Below are 26107 nucleotides of genomic sequence, written 5' to 3'. Positions count from 1 at the left end.
TGCCTTTAGACTTTAAAACAATACTGAGTTTTCTAGACAGTACTTAGGAGTACACTTTAAGGTAGTTGGCCTACTTTCACGGACATATCAAGCAGAATAGCACCTTGTCATTGGAGATTAATGCCGCAGCTCATGTTTCGAGTTCATTCGATAAATCATCTCAACAATCCAGATTCGTGGGAAGTTTTATGGTGCACGACAAAATGTTGCTCGCTACAGTAGATCTTTAGCTAAAGCTAGACAAATTGTTGCTAACTACAGTAGATCTTTTGCTAAGGCAAGACAAAATGTTGCTCGCTACACTAGATCCTTAGCCACAGCAAGAAAAATTGCTATATCTTTACCAAATTACTGATTACAAAATCCTGTTTGATATACGAGAATGGAGCTTTACCAATCACTAATGTATAGAAATGTAATTTATATCAGGATTTTTTAATACGAAAAAAAATACACCAACTTTAAGATATGTTAGTGTTATTTTGTTTTTTAAATTTAACTCAAATGTAAATCAATATTTCATAGTCCAAGCTGCGTAAAATAAGTAAATGAAACCGATGGTTTTTGTTGAAATAAATTTTATTTCCTAACATGCATCAACAATGTAGCTTTTCAAAATTATTTTCTGTTTGTTTTTGGTACAGAAATAATAAATATCATCACATTCAAACTTCAAACTATCATACGGCTTTGAAAAATGTATTTTAATATTTTCCGGAGGTGTCGGAAGAGCCGTATGAAGTTGCGGCTGGACCACTTGGTGAGCCGTAGGATGGGCTGTTGGCGGCTGCAGATGAGCTGGATGGGGTGTAGCTGGTGCCGGAAACGGATCCGGAATTTGAGGCGGGGGCGGTGGCATACCCAGTTGCTGATGCGGTGCCATAGGTTGGCGCTGAGCCAGAGTTAGAGCCAGTAGAATCGTGGTTGGAGCCGGAAGCGGAGCCGTAGTTGGAAGATGACGACACTCCGGAGCTGGGGGCTGAAGCTGGGCCATAGTTTGATGAAGCTGGGCCATAGTTTGATGAAGCTGGGCCATAGCTAGAACCAGAAGATGAGGCATAGCTAGGGGCTGAAGCTTGGCCATAATTAGAACCGGATTGGCTATAATTAGAACCAGATTGGGCATAGATAGAGGCTGATTGGCCATAGTTGGAACCGGATGGGCCATAGTTAGAACCAGATTGGCCATAATTAGAACCAGACTGGCCATAATTAGAACCAGATTGGCCATAATTAGAACCAGATTGGCCATAGCTAGAACCTGATGGCCCGTATGAAGCCCCATAAAGTGAATTTGAAGTATAAGATGAAGATGAGCCGTACATGCTTTGACCTGAAAAAGAAAAAAAAATCAGTAGATATTTTCGCTGTTCATATAAACTGAGGTGCTTAAATTAGTAGATTCAATTCTGTGTGTGTTTCAGAAATATTTCCCGAATGGCACTTCTCCCCTCCCCCTCCCTCCCAAATCGGAAGAAGTATAAAATCTTTACTGAATTTTTAAATAGATCATATTTACTTTAACATTTGTCCAACCCCCTTACCCCGAAATTCCAAATGCCCTACGCCTTAGATTTCTCAAGGGGAAAATATCTGAGAGAAACCCTGATCACATTAATTATGAAAAAAAAGAGGCGCAATATACTATGTATATTAATATATAATTATTTTCTTATAATCATTCGACATTTAATTTTAAGTTTAGAACAAGAACAAAGACTAGGGCTAGAACTAGTGTCAGCATTTGGGAATGAAGTATAGTAATGTAATTTTTACAGAAACTACATGTGGGAAAATGGATAATCTTCTTCTTCTTCGTTCTTAATTTTTAGTGTTGGAAGGGATCGAGCCATATTTGCCAGAGGGTTCGAACTCGAGACTTTTTTTCGAATTCAACAATTTTTGTTTGCCTCCAACACAATTAAGTATACGTGTCAACTGGTTATGCGCCATTGATGCCATTGAATCCGATTTCAGCCTGCTTTTCTTTTTGGATTCGCTTCCATAGCCTTTGTCCAACCAAGAAAAAACTACAAGGCAGCAGTTGTTTGATTTTGGGGTTGTCTCTCCTAGAAGAATGGCTGTCCCCAGGTACGGGTTCGAACTCGAACACTTTTCGGTTTAGCAACCATGAGCTTTACCGACTCGACCAAGCAGAGTCCTAAATTGGCTAATAAAAGTACTGATTTATTTCGCGATACACTTTATGTATTTAAAAGGCACCGCAGGGCCAGTTTAGAGAAAACAGAGGTATGATTTCCAACCAATCAAAGTTTACCTTTAGGGGGGAGGACGGTGTACGGGGTCTCCATGCCGGCAGCCATGTGATCCATCACGTGACAGTGAATCAGCCAATGGCCGGGGTTGTCGGCGATGACCTCGACAGACTCGGCCATGCCGGGGAAGATTTGGGCCACGTCATCTCGGTGTTTCTCACTGGTGTGGATGAAGGTGTGTCCGTGGGTGTGCATGGTGTGCAGGTCAACCTGAGACAAGGTCAGTCTTATGTTAGGTCACGATGACATGTTGATGTTAAAACTGATTTTTCTAATCAGGTTAAGTACACAATTACCAAAAACACAGTCGTTCACGTTCTTGTCATTACTGTCATATGTCTTTATGATGTCAGTACTTAATTCACCATGTTATATCACTTAATGAAAACCCCATGTCACCATCAAACATATTAGCCCTTTTATAGTATCATCAAATATAACATATACTACTACCCCTATCACAAATCGTTATTGGCCGCTGAACCCACCACATTTTACACCACACTCTACCACACTGCACCACCAAGTACCACACGATTTTCATGGCAGACACAAATAACACATTTTACACCACACTTCACAAATGTCATGTCGCTCGTCACACTACAATATGTCATATGTCATTCATCTGTCTGTCTAATGTCATATGTTACCTATCGACCTAATGTCATATCTTATTCACCTCACCACAAAATGGCATCTGTCATTCACCTCAGCACCAAGTGTCAAATGCCACTCACCTCACCACAAAATGCCATATGCCATTCACCTCACCACCAAATGTCAAATGTCACCCACCTCAGCACCATATATAAAATGCCCCTCACCTGAGCACAAACAGTCAAATATTCCTCACCTCAGCACCAAATGTCAAATGCCACTCAGCCTAGACTAATGTCAAATGTCACTCATCTCAGCGCCAAATGTCAAATGTCACTCATCTCAGCACCAAAGGTCAAATGTCACTCACCTCACCACCGAGCGATATCATGTAAAACACAGCCTTGTCACCGTAGTTTATGATCAAATCGTTGGTGTTCCCGAATGAACGACCGTTGATGGAGTGCATCAGGTTACTCTCAACAAACCGTGGGTCGGCGCTGTCAAACAAAGGGTGAAAAAATGACATTTAATATGAACAGTAGTGGGCGGTGTGGTCCGCGGCTGGGGGGAGGGGGGGGGAGAGGTATAATTGCTAAATCTGAAAATCCCGAGTTTGGATGCCCCTGTAGACAAAGACTCGATAGCTGGGGACAGCAACCTAGGATAGTAGTCTAAAACTCAAACAACTACTGCCTAGAAAATTGGTCTTTGCTGGATAAAGGCTATGGAAGCAAACCCAAAAATAAAAGCAGGCTGAAATCGAAGTCAACGCCATATGATGGAGGAAATCGCCTCCAATATTAAAGACTGAAGAAGAAGACGAGTATCAATATTCTCAAATACTACACTTCAATTCGTGCCGCTAATCTAACTGCCCATTTTTACGGGGCTTTTGTTTAATGCAGGGTAGCGTCTAATAGCTGTGTGTTATTGTAGTATATTTTAAAAAGAATGCGTGTGTGTGTGTGAAAGGGGGGGGGGGTTACTTTTTATGAGAATAAGAGTCTAGTTCACTTTTCGGACCTGACGGTCCATGGGGCAAGTGAAGTAAAGACCACTAGTTTCTGTGACCTCGGAATATGAAGGGTTAGTGTGGTCAGCACTATACCCAGTCGTGAGTTAGGTACCCATCAGAGCTGGGTGGACTCAGGCACGTAATACTGACATGAAAAGGGATTCGAACTCGAGATTTTCGGGTGAGCAGTATAGTGCTCTACCGCTAGGTAAAAAATGATTAATCTTGACAAGAAATTTTACTCTTGTTTGTAGATATGAAACTAAAAGGTCAATTTGAGAGGTACAGGTAATTATAACATTACTGGTAATTAGCGAGCTAAAGTTCTTCGTCCAACTTACAGGTAGCTATACGAATTACAGGTAGTTATAAGACTTACAGGTAGTTATGAGACTTACAGGTAATTATAAGACTTACAAGTAGTTATAAGACTTACAGGTAGTTATAAGACTTACAGGTAGTTATAAAGCTAACAGGTAGTTAGACTTACAGGTAGTTAGACTTACAGGTAGTTAGACTTACAGGTACTTATGAGACAAAGGTAGCTATAAAAATTCAAGGTAGTTTTAAGACTTACAGGTAGTTATAAGACTTACAGGTAGTTATACGACTTACAGGTACTTATGAGATATAGGTAGTTACAAGACTTACAGGTAGTTGGTGCCAACTCTGCCTGGAGCGTACAGACGAACGTTCTCATCCAGGTACCAACTGAGGTTCTCATTGATGATAGACATGTAGACGTACAGCTCAGTGTTGACGTCCTTTCTCACGGAGTACTGGTCTAGGATACCAGACCTGCAACACAAATTAGGAAGTCAGTAACTTTGGCTTCTGAACTTCTAAGTCAGATTTCAATGTTAGGGCTGCCAGTGATGTTTCAGTTATAATTATTAAGTCAATGTTACACGTGAATGTTTAGAAACAGATAAATGTTACTCAGTCTGAATAATTGAGCATGACATTTATTAACTAAGATATCGAATTTTTCTTTTATACATTATTTATTTATAGAGTATTTTTTAAATGTTATTCTACTTCGTCCGTCCCATTGCGTAAACATGCCTAGCATTTTGAAGAAATATAAAAATAAAATATTTCAGAAGATATTAAAGTTAAAACTTGGCATAATAATAAAGCCTTTTATTTTTTCACTTTAATTAGGAAGCAAATGGATAGAAAAAATATCGAAAAATTTGCTTTAAATGTTTTTAGGCTTCTATCGATTAAAAAAAATGTATAGTCGGTAGAATAGATAAGGCTTGATCCCTTCCAACACTAAAAATTAAGAACAAAGAAGAAGAAGAAAGAAGGTAGAATAGAAAAAAAAACCACGGACGAGAATTTATTTAACCAAGGGCAGTAACTCACCTGCAAACAACGAGTGATCCTACCAGACCAGAGTTAGCGTCCCTGACGGTGTCCACGCCGGAGTAATAGACCCACGGGATACAGTTGGGGTCGTTGGGGCCGGGACCTGACCTCGCTGGGATCATCCAGGTGTAGGTGACGGTCTCACCTGGGCCGGCACTCACGGAGGAGCCGTAGTCACCGCCGTTTCCTTGTTCGCTAAAAGGTGAGGAGGAGGGGGGTGATAGTTAGTAGGAGGTGTATAATACATATCATGGTTACCAGTCAAAGGTGGATAAATTATAAGTTACAAGTCGACCCGCGGCGTATCACACGCCGCTGTTTAGTTTTATTTTCTACTTTTCAGTAATTCATAATTTGTGAATTCGACAGTACCAACGCTGCTACTGAACATATTTGCTTTAAAACACTATCAGTAGAACGTTAAGGACGATAACCCCCCTCCTTTCCCCAACCCCTACCTCCCCCCGCCCCGTGAAAGCAAACTCCTCTTAGTTACCTCCCCTAAGTTTAAAATCGTTTCAAACTAAATTATCTGCCCCTAATAGCCGTCACTAAACCCGGCTCTACGATTGTAAACATTTAGCGTGAACCACAGCTCACCAGACCATGTAGGGGTGGGGGTGGTAGGGAGCGCGCTTACAGCTTGGTGTTTTCTGCTGTCTCCAAGAAGAGAATTATATATATTTATTGGGTTGCGGCCCCTTCAGTGTTTATCTACTTATATCTAATGAAGTTACCAGCCCAAAAAGCAGGTAACTTCCGTACCTGGTCATGACACCGTGGCTGTGGATAGAGTATCGTCTGCTGGCCTTGTTGTAGAAGGTGATCTTGATGACGTCACCGACCTCGGCCTTCAGGGCGGGTCCGAGGATGTCGAACTTGCCAGGTTTCTTGACCTTGAACGTCTTGTCCGTGTACTCTCTGAACACGGCCTTTTTGTACACGTGACCGATGAAGTAGTTGTTGTGGAAGACGAAGATGTGACCCTCGCTGGAAGACAGAAGGAAAAATGTGGAATTATTTTTTTGCTAATTAGTTATGTAATTCATAAAAGCATGAGGAGCTCTGTTGTAAAAACCCATGTACAGACCCATGTATAGACCCATGTAAAGACCCATGTGTAAACCCATGTAAAAACCCATGTACAGACCCATGTATAGACCCATGTAAAGACCCATGTGTAAACCCATGTATATACCAATGTATAGACCCATGTAAAGACCCTTGTATAGACCCATGTATAGACCCATGTAAAGACCCATGTGTAAACCCATGTATAGACCCATGTAGAGACCCACGTATATACCAATGTATAGACCCATGTAAAGACCCTTGTATAGACCCATGTAAAGACCCATGTATAGACCCATGTATAGATCCATGTATAGATCCATGTATAGACCCATGTAAAGACCCATGTATAGACCCATGTATAGATCCATGTATAGACCCATTTAAAGACCCATGTATAGACCCATGTATAGATCCATGTATAGATCCATGTATAGACCCATGTAAAGACCCATGTATAGACCCATGTATAGATCCATGTATAGATCCATGTATAGATCCATGTATAGACCCATATAAAGACCCATGTATAGACCCATGTAAAGACCCATGTATAGACCCATGTATAGATCCATGTATAGATCCATGTATAGACCCATGTAAAGACCCATGTATAGACCCATGTATAGATCCATGTATAGATCCATGTATAGACCCATGTATAGACCCATATAAAGACCCATGTATAGACCAAAGTAAAGACCCATATATAGACCCATGTATAGACCCATGTATAGACCCATGTATAGACCCATGTATAGACCGATGTATAGACCCATGTATAGACCCATGTATAGACCCATGTATAGACCCATATAAAGACCTATGTGTAGACCTATGTATAGACCCATCTATAGACCCATGTATAGACCCATGTCTAGACCCATGTAAAGACCCATGTAAAGACCCATGTATAGACCCATGTATAGACCCATGTATGGAAAGACGTAATAGAATTACAAGTGACTTTGCTATCAACGCAAAGATAGTTCTCAAATATACTACAGATCTACATTTTTAACAATAATTATTACTATCGCTCACTCTCCCAAATAATACATAATAAATCATAATCGAAAAAAAAACACAAGAGCTGAAAGATCAATAACGAATTTGCCTGTAAACTACTAGGTCTAACTGTTTTCAAGCAAATTATCTAACATTTTTACTTAACATTAATCACCAAAATTTGAAAATTGAGGAATCAACATCAGAAATCCATCACAAATACAATCTAAACAAAATATTGTAAGCCATGATTTAACTAACTTTAAAATTTATCTCTCAAATCTATCGCAACAACATAAGACAAATTAGGAGAAAACCTAGTTATCCACACGTAGTACTCATCAACAAACTCACGTGCTGGGGTCATTAAGGTCAGCGCCATCTATCGGACTTCTGGTCAGGGGGGCGAAATCCCAGTACACTTCCTCAGCGGCGATGTAGTACTCCCGGACTTTTCCGTACGGAGCCGGATATTTGGCCAGTTTTCCGTTGCAGTCTGACACGGTGTAGAAGGCGTACATGCCGTTGTCTCGTGCGGTTGTTGACTGGGAGTACAACATCCATCTACCTGTGGAGGGAGATCACAAGATCACGAGTCAGGTCTGACTTGGTGTACTACGTGAATCTGTGTACATAGGCACCCGTATGTAGAGGAGGTGAAGGGGATTTGTGAAACGAATACTGATGTTTTCATTAGTGGTCTTATTAAATTTAGAAGAGCCGGACTTCTAACCCGTAAGTCTCGAATTCGAATCCGGGTCCAAGTCAGTAGACCGTCCCTGAGTCCACCCAACTCTGATGGGTACCTAACTCACGTTAGGGAAAGTAAAGGCGGCAGGGCATAGTGCTGACCACACTACGCCGAGGTCACAGAAACAAGTGAACTCTACTTCACTTGCCTTATAGACCGTCAGGTTTGAAAAGGGAACTTTTCTTTTTTTACTTATTAAATTAAATCATGTTATATTTAATTATTCATTGTTAAGATTTTTTCTGTGCGAATACAAAAAATATACCATCATTACGTGTTATAGTGTGTTGGTAACTTAGGTTTTTGAATACCGAAGTGTACCAAAGGGGGAAGGTGTGGCTTTAGCGGTATAGCGCTATACTGTTAACCCGAAAGTCTCGAGTTCGAATCAGTAGTACGTCCCTGAGTCCACCCAGCTCTGAAGGATACCGAAATCACGATAAGGAAAGTAAAGACAGCTGGACATAGTGCTGACCATACTATCCCGTCATATGCCGAGGTCACAGAAACAGGCCTCATGAACCTTCAGGTTCGAAAAGGGAACTTTACTAAGCGTACCAATGCCAATACATTGCTACTATGGATACCAAAATAATCATAACATCACTAAAACCTATATGCTGGATCTAGAATTATACTACTCATTTTATTGATTTGTGTTTGGTTGTATTAAATAAAATTATACAAAGATAAATAATATTACTTGTTACCGTCTCAAAATAAGTAATTTATTATATGTAGGTTTTAAATACGTAAAAAAACAACACAAAAAAACAACAAAAAACAAACAAACAAACAACAACATACATTCTAGTCATAAGAAGGATTCGAACCTGGGTTGTCGGGCTTCATGTAGAGTGAAGCAGTAGCTCCTGGAATGAGACCTTTAGAATCTCTGTTTGTTCCCTCCTCCTCAAAAGTGTTGCCGTCGAAGACGATGGTGTTGACGTCAAGGAAGGATCCGAGGTTCATGACGTACCAATTGACGTCATCGCCGACACACACTTTGACCTCTGGCATGTTGCCGTAGGAGTAGCCGTTGACAGCTGGTGAGGGGGTGAAAGGTCAGATAATGATTAGTTTGGACATTTGATCAGTAACAAGTTTAATTATACATTATTGATTGCTAAGAGAATTTAATACAATAGTAGTAGCATGATTTCTTGTATGTTTCAAAAGTTGTTTTTTTTTCTCCTTTAGTCATAGATATACCACAAATTATTACAGAAAAAAATTAACAACATGACTTCAGAAAAAAACAAGTTAATTAAAAAGTCTAGTGACAATTTTAGCGCAATTTCCTTATGTTATCTAAAAATAGCTCTGTCGTAGCGTAAATCAAGAGCAGGGTTAGTAAAACCATTGGTTAGTTATTAAAACGTTTTTTATTAAAATTTTTTTCAGTATTTTACATGTTTTATTTACAATAGAGTTTCATGACTAAAAACCATAGCGCGCCTAGCTACCGAACGTGATGACGCAGCCATTGAACGTGCTGGCGCAGCTATTGAACGTGATGACGCGTGTGGTGTGGTTGGATAAACTTGCCTACTAATTCGGTCCAAATTTTAATTAATTCAAAATTTTTTTTGTGACCGAACGAAAGGATATTTTTGAAAACTTTCTTCGGCAATATTGTTCTAAATTATGGCAGGAATCGATTGGTAAATGTTTCAGGTCGCTAAGTGGTCTGGTTGCCGAGATATGGGCCAAAAACAGCATTTTTCGAAGTTTTTTTGGCGTTTCCGGGAAATCCATGAAAGAAACCCGGAATTGTTTTGGCCTATGTTCATCCTCGTAACTTGCTTAACATAATTGCTTTTGGAACTAGTCCTCGACATTGCTTCGTTGAGGAGGAGATACGACTTAAAGCTGCGGACACACATCCATACATCCAGAAATGACGAGTTAATAAACGCAATTCTCCAGAATGGAAATTGCGCTAAAAACAGTTCACGGAAAGTATGCCAAGAAAGTCAGGAGTTAGGATCCCGGCTGAAGTCTATAGGCCGTTCTGAGTCCACCTAGCTTTGATCGGGACTTGATTCGTTCGTGTTAGGGGGACAGAGGTGGATGGGAATAGTGCTGACCACATAATCATTCCATGTCAAGGTAATTGAAACAGATAAACTATACTTCATCTGCCCCATGTGTCTTGGGCACGAACAGGAACATAAGATGATAATGTCAATAAAAAAAGATTTTTCTCAAATGAGATCGACGTTTCAATAGACACGTTTCGCTGTAAATGCTACTTATACTATATTCTTAAGACATTTCTAGCAATACTATGTATACTGCTCTAAACGGTATACATCTACAAGCTATACACTTACTGGCTCGCATGTTAGACAACATATAGGCGATCTTGTCATAGGGGTCAGGTCTGGGCAGTTTGTACAGGGATTTGTTTTCATCAAAGGTGGCAAGAAGAACAAAGTACTCCGATGACTTGTACTGGGAAAATATTCAGTCCACATTGGTAATAACGAAAAAACGATACCGTCTTGGAGGTGTGTTTTGGGTTAGCTATACCACAGTATTTAGTCACATAAAATATCTGGATTGGGTTAAAAAACACCAATAAACCTAACAGAAAATTGTATGACACGTTAAATTTAGTTCACTAGATCAAAACTGTAGGTTTTATACATTCTAATTGTACATCACTTAGAAGTTAGTTACTCTATTTTCTTCTTCTTATTTCTTCTTAATTCTAGTGTTGGGAGGGATTCCCTCCAACATAGTTAAGTATTACGTGTCAACATTTACTCAACAGTTTTACTTGTTCCTTAAATTTACTGTAAGCATTTTAAAAAATCGTTTTCAAGTATCGAATACTCTAAATCTAACAAGGAGAAGAAAGTATGAAAAGCTGGGTGTGTGGGAAAAAAGGAGAACTATTCAGACAACCTGGATATGCTACAAAACAACAGCATGGTACTGAACTCTAAACTTTCAGTTCGTAAACGAGAGCTCGCCAACTCGACCATGCTTTCCCAAAGTCTGGAAAAATTAGCACCGGTTAGTGTTTTTAAAAGAATACGGAATTATATATAGAAGAGGGCATGCACAACCTACCTGTTTGTCCAGGTAACCTTTCTGGCACACCAGGAGTGGTCCAACTAGGCCGGTGTTGTGGTCACTGATGACGTCATGAGATGAGGTGTACAGGAAGCTGATACAGGACTGTTTGTAACCTTCCAGCAGGTTGGAGGGCACGTCGAAGGTGTAGGTGTGGACCTGGTTGTAGCCGACTTTACCACCTGGTACACCTGGGCCGTCTGTATGATACAGGTGTGTACGTGTACAATTTTAGTACAAGACAGGTGTACGTGTACATTTTTGGTACAAGACAGGTGTGTACCTGTACAGTTTTGGTACAAGACAGGTATGTAAGTGCACTATCTTAGTGCAAAATATGGGTGTATACTGTGACATTTTTAGAGCAAGATAAAGGTGTTTACGTGTTCCCAATTTGCGCAAGATATGGACATATACCTGTACCTTTCTAGTGCAAGAAAAGTGCGTATGCTAGTACATTCTTAGGTGGTTGTGTACTTAATGTATCGTTTGTTTTCTTCGGACTGGAGGTTAGGGGAATGGATCTTTGATATGTCATTGATATGTCAATGCATTTAACATGATTTAGTCTGCTCATGGACATGATTTCAATCAAATTAAATTGACCTTTCAAGTGAACATAATCGTGCTCCGTCGTTACACACTGAAGTTAAATACTTACAAATGCATTATTTTATTTAACTCTTGAGCACAACCAGCTATATTAGTGCCCAGCCAGAGGCTGTGTGGGTTCGTGTGTTGTGATCGAACTCTACCTTGTTTGATTACCACAACTCACCCTTTGATTCCTCGGAGATGTCATATCTCATGCCGTGAGGCAGGAACGAAACCGGGTAGGGGATGTAATTTTTCAAGGTGACGACCAGCCTGTCCCCGACCTCCACCCTGAGGACTGGCCCCATGACGCCCAGGTATGACTCCTTGGCTGAGCGTGTGACTCTGGTCTTGAAGTAGGAGTCAGTGTACTGGACGAACTGGGCCTTCTTGTACACCCCACCAAAGCGGGTGGCGTTACGGACAAAGAACATGAAGGAGGAACTGCGGGGATTAAGATTAAGATTAAAGTTTAGATTATGTTGATTTTAGATGTAAATACGAGTATTTAGGAACTTTATTTTTCCAATTATTGAAAGACACAGAAGAATAAAACTAAGTGTTCTGAGAATTCAAGGTTTATTATTTGCAACATGTAAGGTGGATACTAGGCCCACATATTAATTAAAGTTAAGACACACGGAAGTTAAATCAATCACAAAAGAGCATTTTTAGTGCATTTGGTAATGTCGTTTAAATCCGAATTTTATTTTAATAGTGCAGTCCTTTTAATAATGGCAATATTTCATAGACCACGCTGGTTCATTTTTCTGAATGCTAGCAAACTCGTAAATTTAGATAGAAGTGTTAAATTGTGCTAAATTTCTGATGGTAATGCATATTATACATTTTCATGCATAAACTCAAATCACATAAACGAGATTGGTAATATATGTGCGTATAATATCGTTAAAGTAGAAATACTATCTTGTATTTATAAATCATAATATCTCTGTCAAATACAGGTTATATAAAATGCTGATTACCTACTGAAATAATGTGTAACGAATACGATTAACAACCAACGTTACCTTTAAGGTACACAACTTACCTTGACCTGTCAAGCAGAGGTAAGCCTGTTCTGGTATCATAACCTGTCGGTCCGTAGTTCCAGACTTTTTCTTCGGTCTGCAGGAAAAATTCCCTGGTTTTACCTGTGTAGCTGGGGTAGCTCTTGTAGTTTTTGTTGGGGCAGTTCTTCACGTTGTAGAAGGCAGCAATGCCCTCTAGAAACATATATTAAACTACTGCAGTTGTTGGAATACAAAGTATATACTAAGGGTCCACTGGTAATAGGCATTTTCTCATATAATGCCTTTAACAAAAAACTTAGATATATTTCTCTGTTTTCAATGCGCTTTGATAAAGTTCACACTTTGGACCTAACAATCCATAAGAAGATAAAGTCGAAATCATGGCCTAGACTTATGATGAGATAGCGTGTTCAGCAATATTACTTTACTTTCCCATTAAGGGTTAGGGTACCATCATTTCACCTTGATTACTGCATAATAATATTACCATATTAAGTAATAAATGCTATTTTTTAAATAAAACGTTCACAAGCAAAAACATTTCACAATTTGGAGTTAATAGGTACATAAGATTGAAACTTAATTGCCTACATGAAGTCGTCATAAGTAGATGTGTTACCTTTTTGGTGGTCGTCCACAAAGTCGACCAGCAACCATTTTCCTGGGTTGGTCGGGGTTGTCTCAGCGGCTACAAAGGTGGCGCTGTACACAGAGACGGTGTCGCCCCTGGAAAAATAACAGTACATACAAATACTTTCTGCTGATTGCAACATGAAGGGTTCACTAACCTTTTAATAATTGTTTTCCATTTCATATCTATTGTGAATGCATAACGCCAACAGCCTTATTAGAAAATCTATAACAAAACGCTAGCAAAGTCATGGAACCCAAACTGACCTCTTGCCCTCAAACTTGAGGTTCTGACCATGGAAATACATTGAGTGGACGTCCTTCTCGTTACCGAACCCAACGACGTAAAAAGCTATTTTGTCCCCAACACAAAACTGAAGGAGAACATTGTCTGTGTCAATAACATGTAACAATAGTCTACAAGAACAGTTAGAAAAAAGGTGGCGTCGTGGCGTAAGCGGTAGAACTCTAGGCTGCTACACCGAAAGTCTCGAGTACGAATCCTGGTTCAAGTCTGGGCAAAGTGCTTGATATACCGAGCGCATACATATAGCAAAAATAAATAATAGTATTTATTTTATGTATAGCATTTCAAATGATTCAACGATTACTTTTACTTAACAAACTAGATAACAAACTATTAAAAAAAGCTTCGTTTCTTATCATTCGGAAAATACGGTATAAATGTTTCAAATTGGCAAACAAAGACACGCAACACTATTAGGGTTAAGACGATTATTGATGCAAGGAAGGAATGTCATATAATACATAATATCAACAAATGTATAATTGTTTCTTTTGGTAATTCGTTTCATGTTAAATCACTTCCGAACTGTTCTTTTTAAACACATTAATGTTGGCAATCAAATTTTTATAATTATTAAATCTAAACAAAATAAATCTTACATCTAGTCCGTTCAAGGTACCAAATCCCCGGCCGTTTATTGACTTCATCAAATTACTCTCAATAAAATCTGGGTCGTTGACCTTCAGAAGGTAACGGCAGAGGTCAGGGTCGCCGCAGTAGAGGTCAATGTTCTCCAGGATGTAGTTGCTGAGGTTCTCGTCCCAGTTCATGACGACAAGAGGGATGTCGATGTCCACGTCAGTTCGACGGTTGGAGCTGTCCAGCACGCCTGGTGGATGGAATGTTTACCAGTTGTAAATGTCAACCATCAAGATATGTGTTCCTATAAGGTCTCTGTTACGTGATATTGTTTTAGACTTGTGTTTCTATTTTTGAGTTGTTTGTTTCAGAACACCAAGCTGATTGTGTTTCAGCTTTGTATTGGTTCGGATAGGGTTTCTGAATTGCATTGGTAAATATAATGTTTGTGTATTGTATTCTAATGGATACTGTTTCTCAATTGGTAATGATAATGTTTCTGTATTGGTAGGGATAGTATTTCTGTATTGGTAGGGATAGTATTTCTGGATTGGTAGGGATAGTATTTCTGGATTGGTAGAGATAGTATTTCTGGATTGGTAGGGATAGTATTTCTGGATTGTAATGGTATTGGATAGTGTTTCTGTATTGTATTGGTAAGGACAGTGTTTCTGTATTGGTAGGGATAGTGTTTCTGTATTGGAATGGATAGTGTTTCTGTATTGGTAGGGATAGTCTTTATTGGTATGGATAGTGTTACTGCATTGTTATGGATGGTGTTTCTGTATTGGTATGGATAGTGTTTCTGTATTGGTATGGATAGTGTTTCTGTATTGGAATGGATAGTGTTTCTGTATTGGAATGGATAGTGTTTCTGTATTGGTAGGGATAGTCTTTATTGTTATGGATAGTGTTTCTTTATTGTTATGGATAGTGTTTCTGTATTGGTATGGATAGTGTTTCTGTATTGGTAATTGGTATGGATAGTGTTTCTGTATTGGTATGGATAGTGTTTCTGTATTGGTATGGACAGTGTTTCTGTATTGGTAATTGGTATGGATAGTGTTTCTGTATTGGTATGGATAGTGTTTCTGTATTGGTATGGACAGTGTTTCTGTATTGGTAGGGATAGTGTTTCTGTATTCTATTGGCACGGATAGTGTTTCTGTATTCTATTCGCCTGGTATGGTATTCGTATGTACGATTTTTTTCTAATATAGGTTTCAGGAAACAGGCTTAGAATAGTCTTTATGGACAACTTAATAAAATTAAATTATAAAGAATGGCATGTGATCTCTATAATATCACATTAAAATCCAACGCAGGAATTTTACAAAATCTGAGCCAAGTTCAAACTGAAGATTAATTTGTACTTAAGACTTATATTCATAACCATTGGAAATTTTAAAAAAAAATTTTTCCTGTGAATTTATTTTATGTTGATCTTTCTTGCAGACAGTGATTATAAAAAAAATATACTAGAGTTACCTTTCTTAGACAACAATGACTAGAATACACGCCAGAGATCAGAGGCGCAGCGAGGGGGGGGGGGAACATATGTCCCCGGGCGCGGAAAAATGGGTTGAAAAAAAATTAAAAGCTCAATAATAATTTAGCTTCAGTTTTGCATTATAAATATAAAAAATATCTAGTGGGGAGGGGGTGGGGCGCCAATTTAAAAGTTTTTCCCGGAAAGGGGGAGCGCCAGATTGAAAGTTTGTCCCTGGTCGCCGGGAAGGGTCGCTACGCCTCTGCTAGAGATACCTTTTCTTGCTGACAGTTATGGTAAATGTTGAGTTACTTTTTTAGCAGAGAGCGATCATTAAATTAAACTAGAGTTACCTTTCTTGAAGATAGCAATAATTAAATTAAACTAGAGTTACCTTTCTTTCAGAAAGCGGTAATTAAATTAAACAAGAGTTACCTTTCTTGCAGACAGCGATAACACCAAATAGACCAGTAGGGATGTCGTTCTTGGAGAAAATGTGGGAGTGGTACACGAAGGGGATACAGTTGGGGTCCTCGGGGGTCGGGGCGTCGTTTTCAGTGATGACCCACTTTTGGAGGATGCGCTGACCAGGCATGACGTGGTCGTCTGCTTTCAAAATGCCACTGGTTTCATCCAGGTACAAAGCTCCTGTAAACAAACAACACAAACATAATATTTTGTTTTAAGAAGCATAATTGGTATGTAGGACTTTATATATATATATATATATATATATATATATATATATATATATATATATATATATATATATATATATATATACGTCCCATTATATTCCATATAGACAATATATATATACATATACATATATATATATATATATATATATATATATATATATATATATATATATATATATATATATATATATGTAGATAAGCAACTTTTTCTATAGTTTATACTAGCTAGAGAATAGTTGTTATGTTGTTTATACATAGAATTATCATTCATTCTATACCATATTAATAGCTTGTAAATTAATAAATAAACACGTCAAAACAAATTAGTTGTATATGACGAATTCAATTCCTCTAGTAATAACAGTTTTTTTTCCTTTTTGCGCGCATAATTTATAACCTCAGTCTGTAGTAAATACAAATATCACATTATTATTTTGTAGAGCAATTAAATGTATTTTGTCTAATCTTTTTTGTATATGTAACTAGGGGAAGTTACCAGAGACATAAGAACGCAGTACAGCGCTGTCAACTTTGACACGACTGATGTAATAACGCAGGTGTTGGCTGATAACGATCAGAAAGCCAAGGCGTAGTATCTTGGGAAGCGATACGATAAGAACGCAATACGGTCTGTCAACTTTGATGTGACAGGATGCAGATGGCTTATTAAATCGGACTGTACGACAGAAGCGGCGTAATTAACATTCTGATGCAACGATTAGAATCGATTACGATTACGATTATGATAGAACCGAATACGATTACGAATACGAAGGGGATATATAGGAAGGCGACGGCTGAGCTCGCTCTCTCTCTCTCGATCAGTCAGTCAGTGAGGCAGTATCAAGTTGGTTATTGAACGGGTTAGCCGTATTGTGTTAAGAAGGACGATAGACATGTGCATTCAGTTATGTGAAGACTAGTGAGGACTGTTGGGGGTCAGTTGATTCAGACTATTATTGTGAAGCATTTCTTTGATTCATGTAATAAAAGGATCAATAGCGAACCTGCATCTTCGAGTATCTATACTGTGGTCGATGTTGTGTAGAATGAGTGGTTAGACTCGGTAACATTTGGCGTTGTCGAGCAGAACTCGTTAACATTTGGCACTACAGGCAAATAGTCTCGTTACATTTGGCGCTGCGGACAGGATGAATTCAACTAGACTTGCCGCTTTAGGCACCCATAGTCAACCTTGTTCATAACTGTGTTTCGTGTGTGTGTGAATTCGAACATTCAGGAACAGTGAAAATTGAGGAACGAGGAAAATTTTTCATACACACACGGTAAGAAAGAACTCTTTTTTTTTACTCAAGGAATAAAATGTCTATTCTGGACGAGAAGCAGACCCATATTGTGGTCCTGCCCAGAGAGTCCCACATTAACAAATTTTACGGGGACGGTGATCCAGCTTTAACCAACAGGTTCAGTGAAGAGGTCAAAGCGGCCTGGGCCTCGAGACACATGTCACCAGAGGAAAGATTAAGACTGCTGATGGGCAGTATAGGAGAGACGGTTAGGGCAGAGGTCAAATGCCACGATAAAACCATCCAATCAGATCCAGATAAGGTGCTGGATCTAATTATGGAGACCTTTGGGGAGAGACGGTCGGGATCGCAACTGCTATCGGGGTTCGTAGGCTTAAAGCAGAGAATGGCGGAGAGTGTGATGGAGTATTCACATCGAATGAACAGGGCCTTTGATTCGGTAAAGGGCAAAACACCTGACATTGATGTACGCCTACTGAGGGACCATTTCATCGAGGGGCTAGCAACCCCGATCTTAAGGAGAGAGTTGAAAGAGGAGGTCCACAAAGACCCGCAGTTGACCTTCCTTCAGGTCAGGAACTCAGCGATCCGCAGGTCCGAGGATGAGGACCAATCGAACTGTTCGGTGGACAAAGTCTCTGTGCCGGAACAGAAACAATTCCCACCCACAGGGACCGGCACGATGGAAACCATGATGGCTCAACTGTTGGCCCACCTGGATAAGGTTGACCAACGATTGGAGAGGTTAGAAAGCAGGTCAACAGCTGAGAATCAGGAAAAGAACGGGACAAAACAGAGACAGGTTGGACGGCCGCGACCCGCCGGTCCATCGCTCCGGTGGACGGCTGACGGTCGACCAATTTGCTTGTCCTGTTCACAACCCGGACATATGGCACGGTACTGTCAGGGAAACGGTCGTCCTCTGTAAGGCAGGGCCAGGCTACAGAGGGGCGAGGTTATGGCCCAAGAAACAAAATGATGGGAGTCTGTCCCGAAATGGTGATTACGATTGGGGACATCGCGGTGAAGGCAATTGTGGATACAGGCTCCCAGGTGACGACAATTACGGAAAATTTTTACACCAAATGGATGAAAGGAAAAGACCATAGGTTGAGGTCTGACACATGCATGCGCCTGACGGCAGCTAATGGACTAACCATTCCATACTGTGGTTATTTTCTGGCGGATGTCGTGGTGGCGGGACATAGGTTGAAGCAGGTTGGGGTGTTCGTTACGAAACACAACCTAGAGACAAATGTGTCAAATATACCTTGCCTGTTGGGCATGAATATTCTTGGCCAGTTGCCAGAATTTCTTACAAATATTGTCGGATCGACCACACCAGGTCGGGGATCCAAGTTGGCCAGGTTTGCCAAGACCAGAGGAAGGATATCAGTCCCGGCAAACACGGTCAAGGCAATCACATTACAAATTGGTGATAGAAGCGTGAATGGTGATGTGATGATAGAACCATGTGGCGCCGCACTGAGGGCAGGCGTCGTGTTACTGCGGACATACACATCAGCGGAGAAGGGACTAGTTTAAGGATTAGTGGCAAATGTTTTGGATGAGGAAATTTTTATACCGCCTAATACTCTGGTAGGAGTACCACAGAACGTCGAGGTACTAAGGTCGGCACAGTGCATCGAACTGAGCAATACCAGCAGTAATGAAGTAACAATTAGGTCGGTCAATGTGACGGCCGAGGTGAAGAAAGAGGATGGCCGATCATATACATTCCCGGAAACTGAGGACCCAAAACTAAATGAATTGCTGAATAAGTACAGGGATATATTTGCCTCGTACGAGGGTGATTTGGGTTACACGGAAGTAATAAAACACCAGATACCCTTACTACAAGACAAGCCGGTGGCGCAACCTTATCGAAGATTACCACCAAGTCACTACTCGGCGGTGAAAGCACACCTGAACGATCTACTAAAAAAGGGAATTATTACAACCAGCACTAGCCCGTATGCGGCACCGATAGTAGTGGTAAAAAAGAAGTCAGGGGAGATAAGACTGTGTTGTGATTACCGGAAATTGAACAATATCACAAGAAGGGATGCATTCCCCTTGCCTCGTATTGATGAATGTCTTGATGCGTTGGGGGGAGCAAGATTTTTTTCTACCTTGGATTTGGCTAGCGGCTACCACCAAGTGGCCATGCACCCCAACGATCAACATAAGACTGCATTTATTTCTCCACTGGGACTGTACGAGTGGACCCGTATGCCGTTTGGTCTAACTAATGCGCCTGCTACATTCCAGCGAGTAATGCAGAGTGCTATGAGTGACTTTCTATTTCAAATAATGTTGGTGTACTTGGATGATATACTGGTTTACTCAAAAACTTGGGAGGACCATCTAAAAAGATTAGAACAAGTGTTTCTCCGTCTTAGAGACATAGGAGTAAAGCTGAACCCAGACAAATGCTGCTTCGGTCTGAAATCGGTACGTTTTTTGGGTTATGTGATTTCGTCGGATGGCATCGCCACTGACCCAGATAAAATTGCAGCTGTTAAATAATGGAAACAGCCAACAACTACAGTAGAGGTCAGATCATTCTTGGGCTTTGCTTCCTATTATAGAAAATTTGTACCTGGTTTTGCAAAAATTGCCGCACCGTTGCATGACTTGGTAAACAAAATGACAAAGAAACACAGTAAGGAGAAAAAGAAAGGTAAAACACAATTGATAGGTGAATTATGGACTGATGAATGCCTGAACTCGTTTAAGCTCTTGAAAAAGGCTTTGACAGAGACGCCGATATTAGGATACGCGGACTTTGACAAACCATTTCGGCTAGAAATTGACGCCAGCTCTAAAGGTCTGGGAGCTGTGCTATCACAACAACAAAAGCAAGGTTTCAGGGTTATTGCGTATGCCAGTCGAGCTCTGAAGGAATCAGAGAAGAACATGACAAATTACAGCGCCATGAAACTAGAACTTTTGACATTAAAATGGGCTGTGACTGAAAAATTCAGGGACTATCTATTAGGTGCTAAATGTGTGGTATACACTGACAATAACCCCTTGAGTCACCTAAAGACAGCAAAGTTGGGATCCATCGAACAGCGATGGGCAGCAGAATTGGCACTCTTTGACCTGGAGATAAAATATCGCCCGGGGCGGTCCAATGGCAATGCGGACGCTTTATCAAGGAATCCGTACGAGAGACCGGGCGATGAGGAAGAAACGCTGACAGGAATATGTGAGGTCAGAGCGTCAACAGATATCCCTCACGGGGTGCAAGTGATGCAAAACGGACAGACCGGGGTGGAGCACATATCCACAGAGCCCGGACATATGGACATTAGTGATTTTAATTGCCTTAATCACAAAGAGATAAGAGATGCCCAGAGAACGGATAGTGGCTTACAGCCGCTGTTGAAACACGTCCAGGAACAAAAATTCCCAGGAAGAAGGGAAAGAGAACAATTTGGTCGAGAAACAAAGAAAATACTGAGTCAGTGGGACCGTCTCAGTATAAAGGATGGGGTTCTCATGCGGAGAATTCATGACCAAATTGATGGGACTATACACCAGGTGGTGGTGCCTGGACAATTACGAGAAGAAGTGCTAAGGTTGGCACATGACAGGGCAGGACACCAGGGTCAGGACAGGACGCACAAAATATTACGACGGAGGTGTTACTGGCCCAATATGGAAATGGAGGTCAAACGCCATTGTGAGGCTTGTGTGAGGTGTCAGCATGCGAAAATGCCAGTTGTCAAAATGAGGCAGCCATCAGGACACCTACTAGCGACAAAACCACTAGAGATTGTGGCTATGGACTTTACGTCGTTGGAGCAATCATCGGATGGGACGGAACATGTGTTGGTAATGACTGATGTATTCACCAAATGGACTGTGGCGGTGCCCACACGAGATCAGACTGCCAAAACAGTGGCAAATGTCTTAATAGAACATTGGTTCATCAAATATGGCATACCAAGACAATTACACTCTGACCAAGGAAGGGCCTTTGAGTCAGAAGTAATTAACCAACTGTGCAGCCACTACGGGATCAACAAATCTAGAACAACCACATTTAATCCGAAAGGAAACGGACAGTGCGAGCGGTTCAACCGCAGCATGCATGATTTGTTACTGCGTACTCTAGAACCTGAACAGAAAAAAACGTTGGCCTGATTTTCTTCCAGAGTTGGTATATCTATACAACTGCACCCCCCATGCCACAACCGGCTTTTCGCCACACATGTTGCTGTTCGGACGGGAGGCTCGACTCCCTCTTGACTTGTTCCTAGGAAAAAAGGAGAGTATGACTGGCTCATACACTGCACTGGAATATGTGAATAAACATATGAGACGAATTAGAGAAATGTACAGGGTAGTACAGGAAAGACTAGAACATGAAGCACGGCGAAGGGAACCGCCGGTACAGACAAAGGACCCGCCACTCAAACTGAACGACAGGGTATTACTGCGTAGCCACCCGTTAGGCAGAAACAAAATCCACGACCTCTGGGGACAGGAGATATGGCAAGTCGTGGAGATGCCTAAAGTAGCAGGTGGCCCCTTTAAGATAAGACCCGTCGATCACGCCAAACCGGATCGGTGGGCGAATATTGCTCAATTAAAGAAATATTGTCATAGTCAAGAAGAGCAGTTACACACAAGGAAACCCAGGACAATTAGGGAACCGGAAACTATAACGGAAATTCACATACCCATCCCGGAACCATGTCACCATCAACGGAACAACAGCGATACACAAGTGGAGGATAACGGCAACGAAGAGGATCCCGTTCCTCCCAGAAGCAGAGAGACAGTAGACCATCAGATAAGTGGTCCGCGGAGAAGTTTGAGAAACAGAAAAATACGAAATTTTTTGTCAGCAACCATCAATTCTTTCATGGTCGCGCTGGTATGAGAACAGACTGTTCAAAAAGTCATAAAAGTGAACTGGTGAAGGCACCAAACGAAAAAAGGTGGATGTGAATTCTAGAACTGTTTTGTGTCTGAGGAAGATGATGTAGACACATTTGAGATGTGAAATAGGGATAACTGTCAATCTTATACGAATGTGACGACATTGACAGTGAGTGGAACAATACATTTTTTTTTACGGTGGTGCGATTGACTTTGAAGGATTGCACCTGCCAAGCGTTGTTTGTGGTTGATAACACACAAAAAAAGGCAGGGGTGGATGTAACTAGGGGAAGTTACCAGAGACATAAGAACGCAGTACAGCGCTGTCAACTTTGACACGACTGATGTAATAACGCAGGTGTTGGCTGATAACGATCAGAAAGCCAAGGCGTAGTATCTTGGGAAGCGATACGATAAGAACGCAATACGGTCTGTCAACTTTGATGTGACAGGATGCAGATGGCTTATTAAATCGGACTGTACGACAGAAGCGGCGTAATTAACATTCTGATGCAACGATTAGAATCGATTACGATTACGATTATGATAGAACCGAATACGATTACGAATACGAAGGGGATATATAGGAAGGCGACGGCTGAGCTCGCTCTCTCTCTCTCGATCAGTCAGTCAGTGAGGCAGTATCAAGTTGGTTATTGAACGGGTTAGCCGTATTGTGTTAAGAAGGACGATAGACATGTGCATTCAGTTATGTGAAGACTAGTGAGGACTGTTGGGGGTCAGTTGATTCAGACTATTATTGTGAAGCATTCCTTTTGATTCATTATATTATTGTGAAGCATTTCTTTGATTCATGTAATAAAAGGATCAATAGCGAACCTGCATCTTCGAGTATCTATACTGTGGTCGATGTTGTGTAGAATGAGTGGTTAGACTCGGTAACATTTGGCGTTGTCGAGCAGAACTCGTTAACATTTGGCACTACAGGCAAATAGTCTCGTTACATATATATAATACAATGTAAAGCTATTGTTTAGATTATCCAAGCCTTTAGGTAGCTACAAAAAAAATCTTGATTAATGTGAAAATTAAGCTACGGATTATGTTGTTTGACAATAGGGGAGATAATAAAAAAAAATCCAAGCCGAGCTACCTTCACTCCCCTTTAAGTAGAACAAGCCGTGGGGATGGGTGGAGAAGTTCCTGGAAGCGTTGTTGTAGAAGTGGAGGTTGATGATGTCGCCCACCTCAGCCCGGATGGTGGGACCCAGCAGCCCTTGGTACGGCGGCTTGATGACCTCTGTGGTGTACGTGTTGTCCGTGTACTCGTAGTAGATCGTCTTGTGGTACAAACGGCCGATACGGTCACGGCCGCTCCGTAGGTATCTGTCCGCGGTACTGTGAGGGGGGGGGGGGGGAGGGGGGGGAAGGGTAGGAAGATAACATTTTACTTTCAACATATCTAGAGTGAAGGGGGTCGGGTGGGGAGAGATAAAAGAAAATTTTGTTTTAAGTAATTTAATTCTTCGCGTCATATTGCTGTTGTGAACATTGGCAAGGTTAAAATAATGTGTAATAGGGCAGATGAAGTAGAGCCAGTTTTAATTTGCTGGAGCAAAATGGAGAAATTGTTCAGGCAGTTAATTCCTAGCATAATTTTTATACACCCCAATTTCCTCTGGGTGGTTATCAATGTGGACGGCATCGTCTAATGGTAGAGCGTTCAGCTGTTAGCCCGAAGGTCACGATTTCGGATCTCGGCATGAACTTGTGACCCCCCTCCCCCCTCAGCTCTGATGGGTACCTGACGTATGTTGGGGAAAGTAAAGGCAGCTGGGTGGATTGCTTAACACACCATCCCGTCAAACGCCTATGTCAAGAATCATATGAACTCTAATTCATCTGCCCAATTAATTGCTAGATCTAAAGAGGAACAGTTACTTAGCAGTGCTGAATTAACTCATTAACATCCTTGATCAAACCCTTTGATACTCGAACACCAGCCCTTCAAATTTTTGATCGCGCGAAATTCTATATAACCAATTAAAATATAAGTAAGTAATATTTACTTTAGTTATGATATTGATAATTAGCCTAACAGCTAACAAGAGGCGTAGCGACCCTTCCCGGCGCCCGTGGACAAACTTTCGATTTTCACCCCCTTCAAGATTTCGATTTGCACCCCCCCCCCCCTCAAGCTTTCAATTTATTTTTTCAACCCATTTTCGCGCCCTCTAAGGTCGGCGCCCGGGGACATGTGTCCCTCCCCACCGCCCTCCCCCTTGCTACGCCTCTGCAGCTAACCATAAATACATGCATTTTAACAACATCTAAAGCCCAAGAGGTTACCAAAAATAAAAAATGTAATCAAATTTTCGAAATAATTTTCTCAAACTTACGCCTGATCGTTGGGGTCTATAAGGTTCTTGCCACCCGGGGCGTAGTCCCAGATCACGTCTCTGGCAGCGATGAAATAGTTCCGGACGGTGGCGCTGGAGCCGACCGTCATGAGCAGGACGAGACCCGCCAGGCACGTCAGTGACGTCATCGTGAGACACACACTTCCTGTTTGAAAGAAATCAAATTTTAATCCACTGCAGTCAGACATTTTTTTTTGTGACTAGTACCTTGTTCTTTTTACATCAAATAATCAGCATTGCATATCTCTGGGTACTTTTTTTTAAAATAGCACTTTTTATATTAATGATATCACAGATTAAGAATAATTCTATTGAAATACTTTTCCTTCTAAATTAAATTAAACCAGATTTTTTTTTTTAAACATTTAGGTTTTTAAGTACATTTTTCTATATTGCAAACAGATTTTTTTAAAAATGTATTAAAGAGTTGTAAAAAAAAATTAAACCATATTATTAGTTAGACAAGTTTAAGGATTTTACTATTATAAATTCCAATTAGAAATGTTATTTATTGTAATCTAAAATATGTTTTAAAAGTGTTTAAGAAAAAAAAAATTAAATTTACTAGATTATATTTATTAATATTTTAATGAGTAAGATGGAATAACTGACATGATAAAATTAGTTTTGTTTTACTAATTTAACAGAAATATGTTTTAAATTATCAGAACAAAACATATAAATTATCAGTTTATTTAGCTAACAGAATAATATACAAATTACTTCCCTTTACATTTACTCTTTTACAGACCGTATATTACTCAGATTACCTACCTAATACACAATAAGTTAATTTAATTCCACCTCCAATGTTTTCTCGCCACTTCAGGTAGTGGCTATTCTAATTGCCCAGCAATGACGAAATGTCCGATAACGCACCTGAGCTTTTATACCTTCAGTGTATGGTATTCAATAAAAGTATGGAAAAAAAAATCTAAAAACCCTTGACAAAGAAAAATTAATTTTTTACAACATAAATTTTAACGCGGATGAGATAAAAATCAAAAGGATTAATATTCAATGATTCTGTCATTTTAGTTATAAAA

The 26107-nt window shown here is 40.4% G+C and overlaps 1 protein-coding gene across 1 annotated transcript; it reads right to left on the bottom strand.

The window, feature by feature from the left end:
* Positions 1–704: 704 nt before the first annotated feature.
* Positions 705–25195, bottom strand: LOC131930083 (hephaestin). The gene is made up of 18 exons (XM_059286436.1): positions 25041–25195; positions 23795–24039; positions 16251–16463; positions 14347–14576; positions 13708–13814; positions 13430–13536; positions 12828–13002; positions 11961–12220; positions 11180–11382; positions 10435–10555; positions 8932–9144; positions 7702–7915; positions 6034–6258; positions 5266–5463; positions 4546–4692; positions 3247–3376; positions 2279–2486; positions 705–1333 (listed from the first exon to the last, which is right to left on the bottom strand). Exons 1-18 carry the CDS (start codon positions 25187–25189, stop codon positions 705–707), a joined length of 3774 nt encoding a protein of 1257 aa, XP_059142419.1. The 5' UTR covers positions 25190–25195.
* Between the last annotated feature and the right edge of the window lie 912 nt (positions 25196–26107).

The sequence above is a fragment of the Physella acuta genome, unplaced genomic scaffold (assembly GCF_028476545.2).
Source record: "Physella acuta isolate Inbredline_101_S28 unplaced genomic scaffold, ASM2847654v3 ptg001714l, whole genome shotgun sequence".
NCBI classification, from domain to species: domain Eukaryota; kingdom Metazoa; phylum Mollusca; class Gastropoda; family Physidae; genus Physella; species Physella acuta.
The sequence above is the reverse complement of the archived record's forward strand: the minus strand, read 5'-3'. Positions and strand labels throughout refer to the sequence as shown.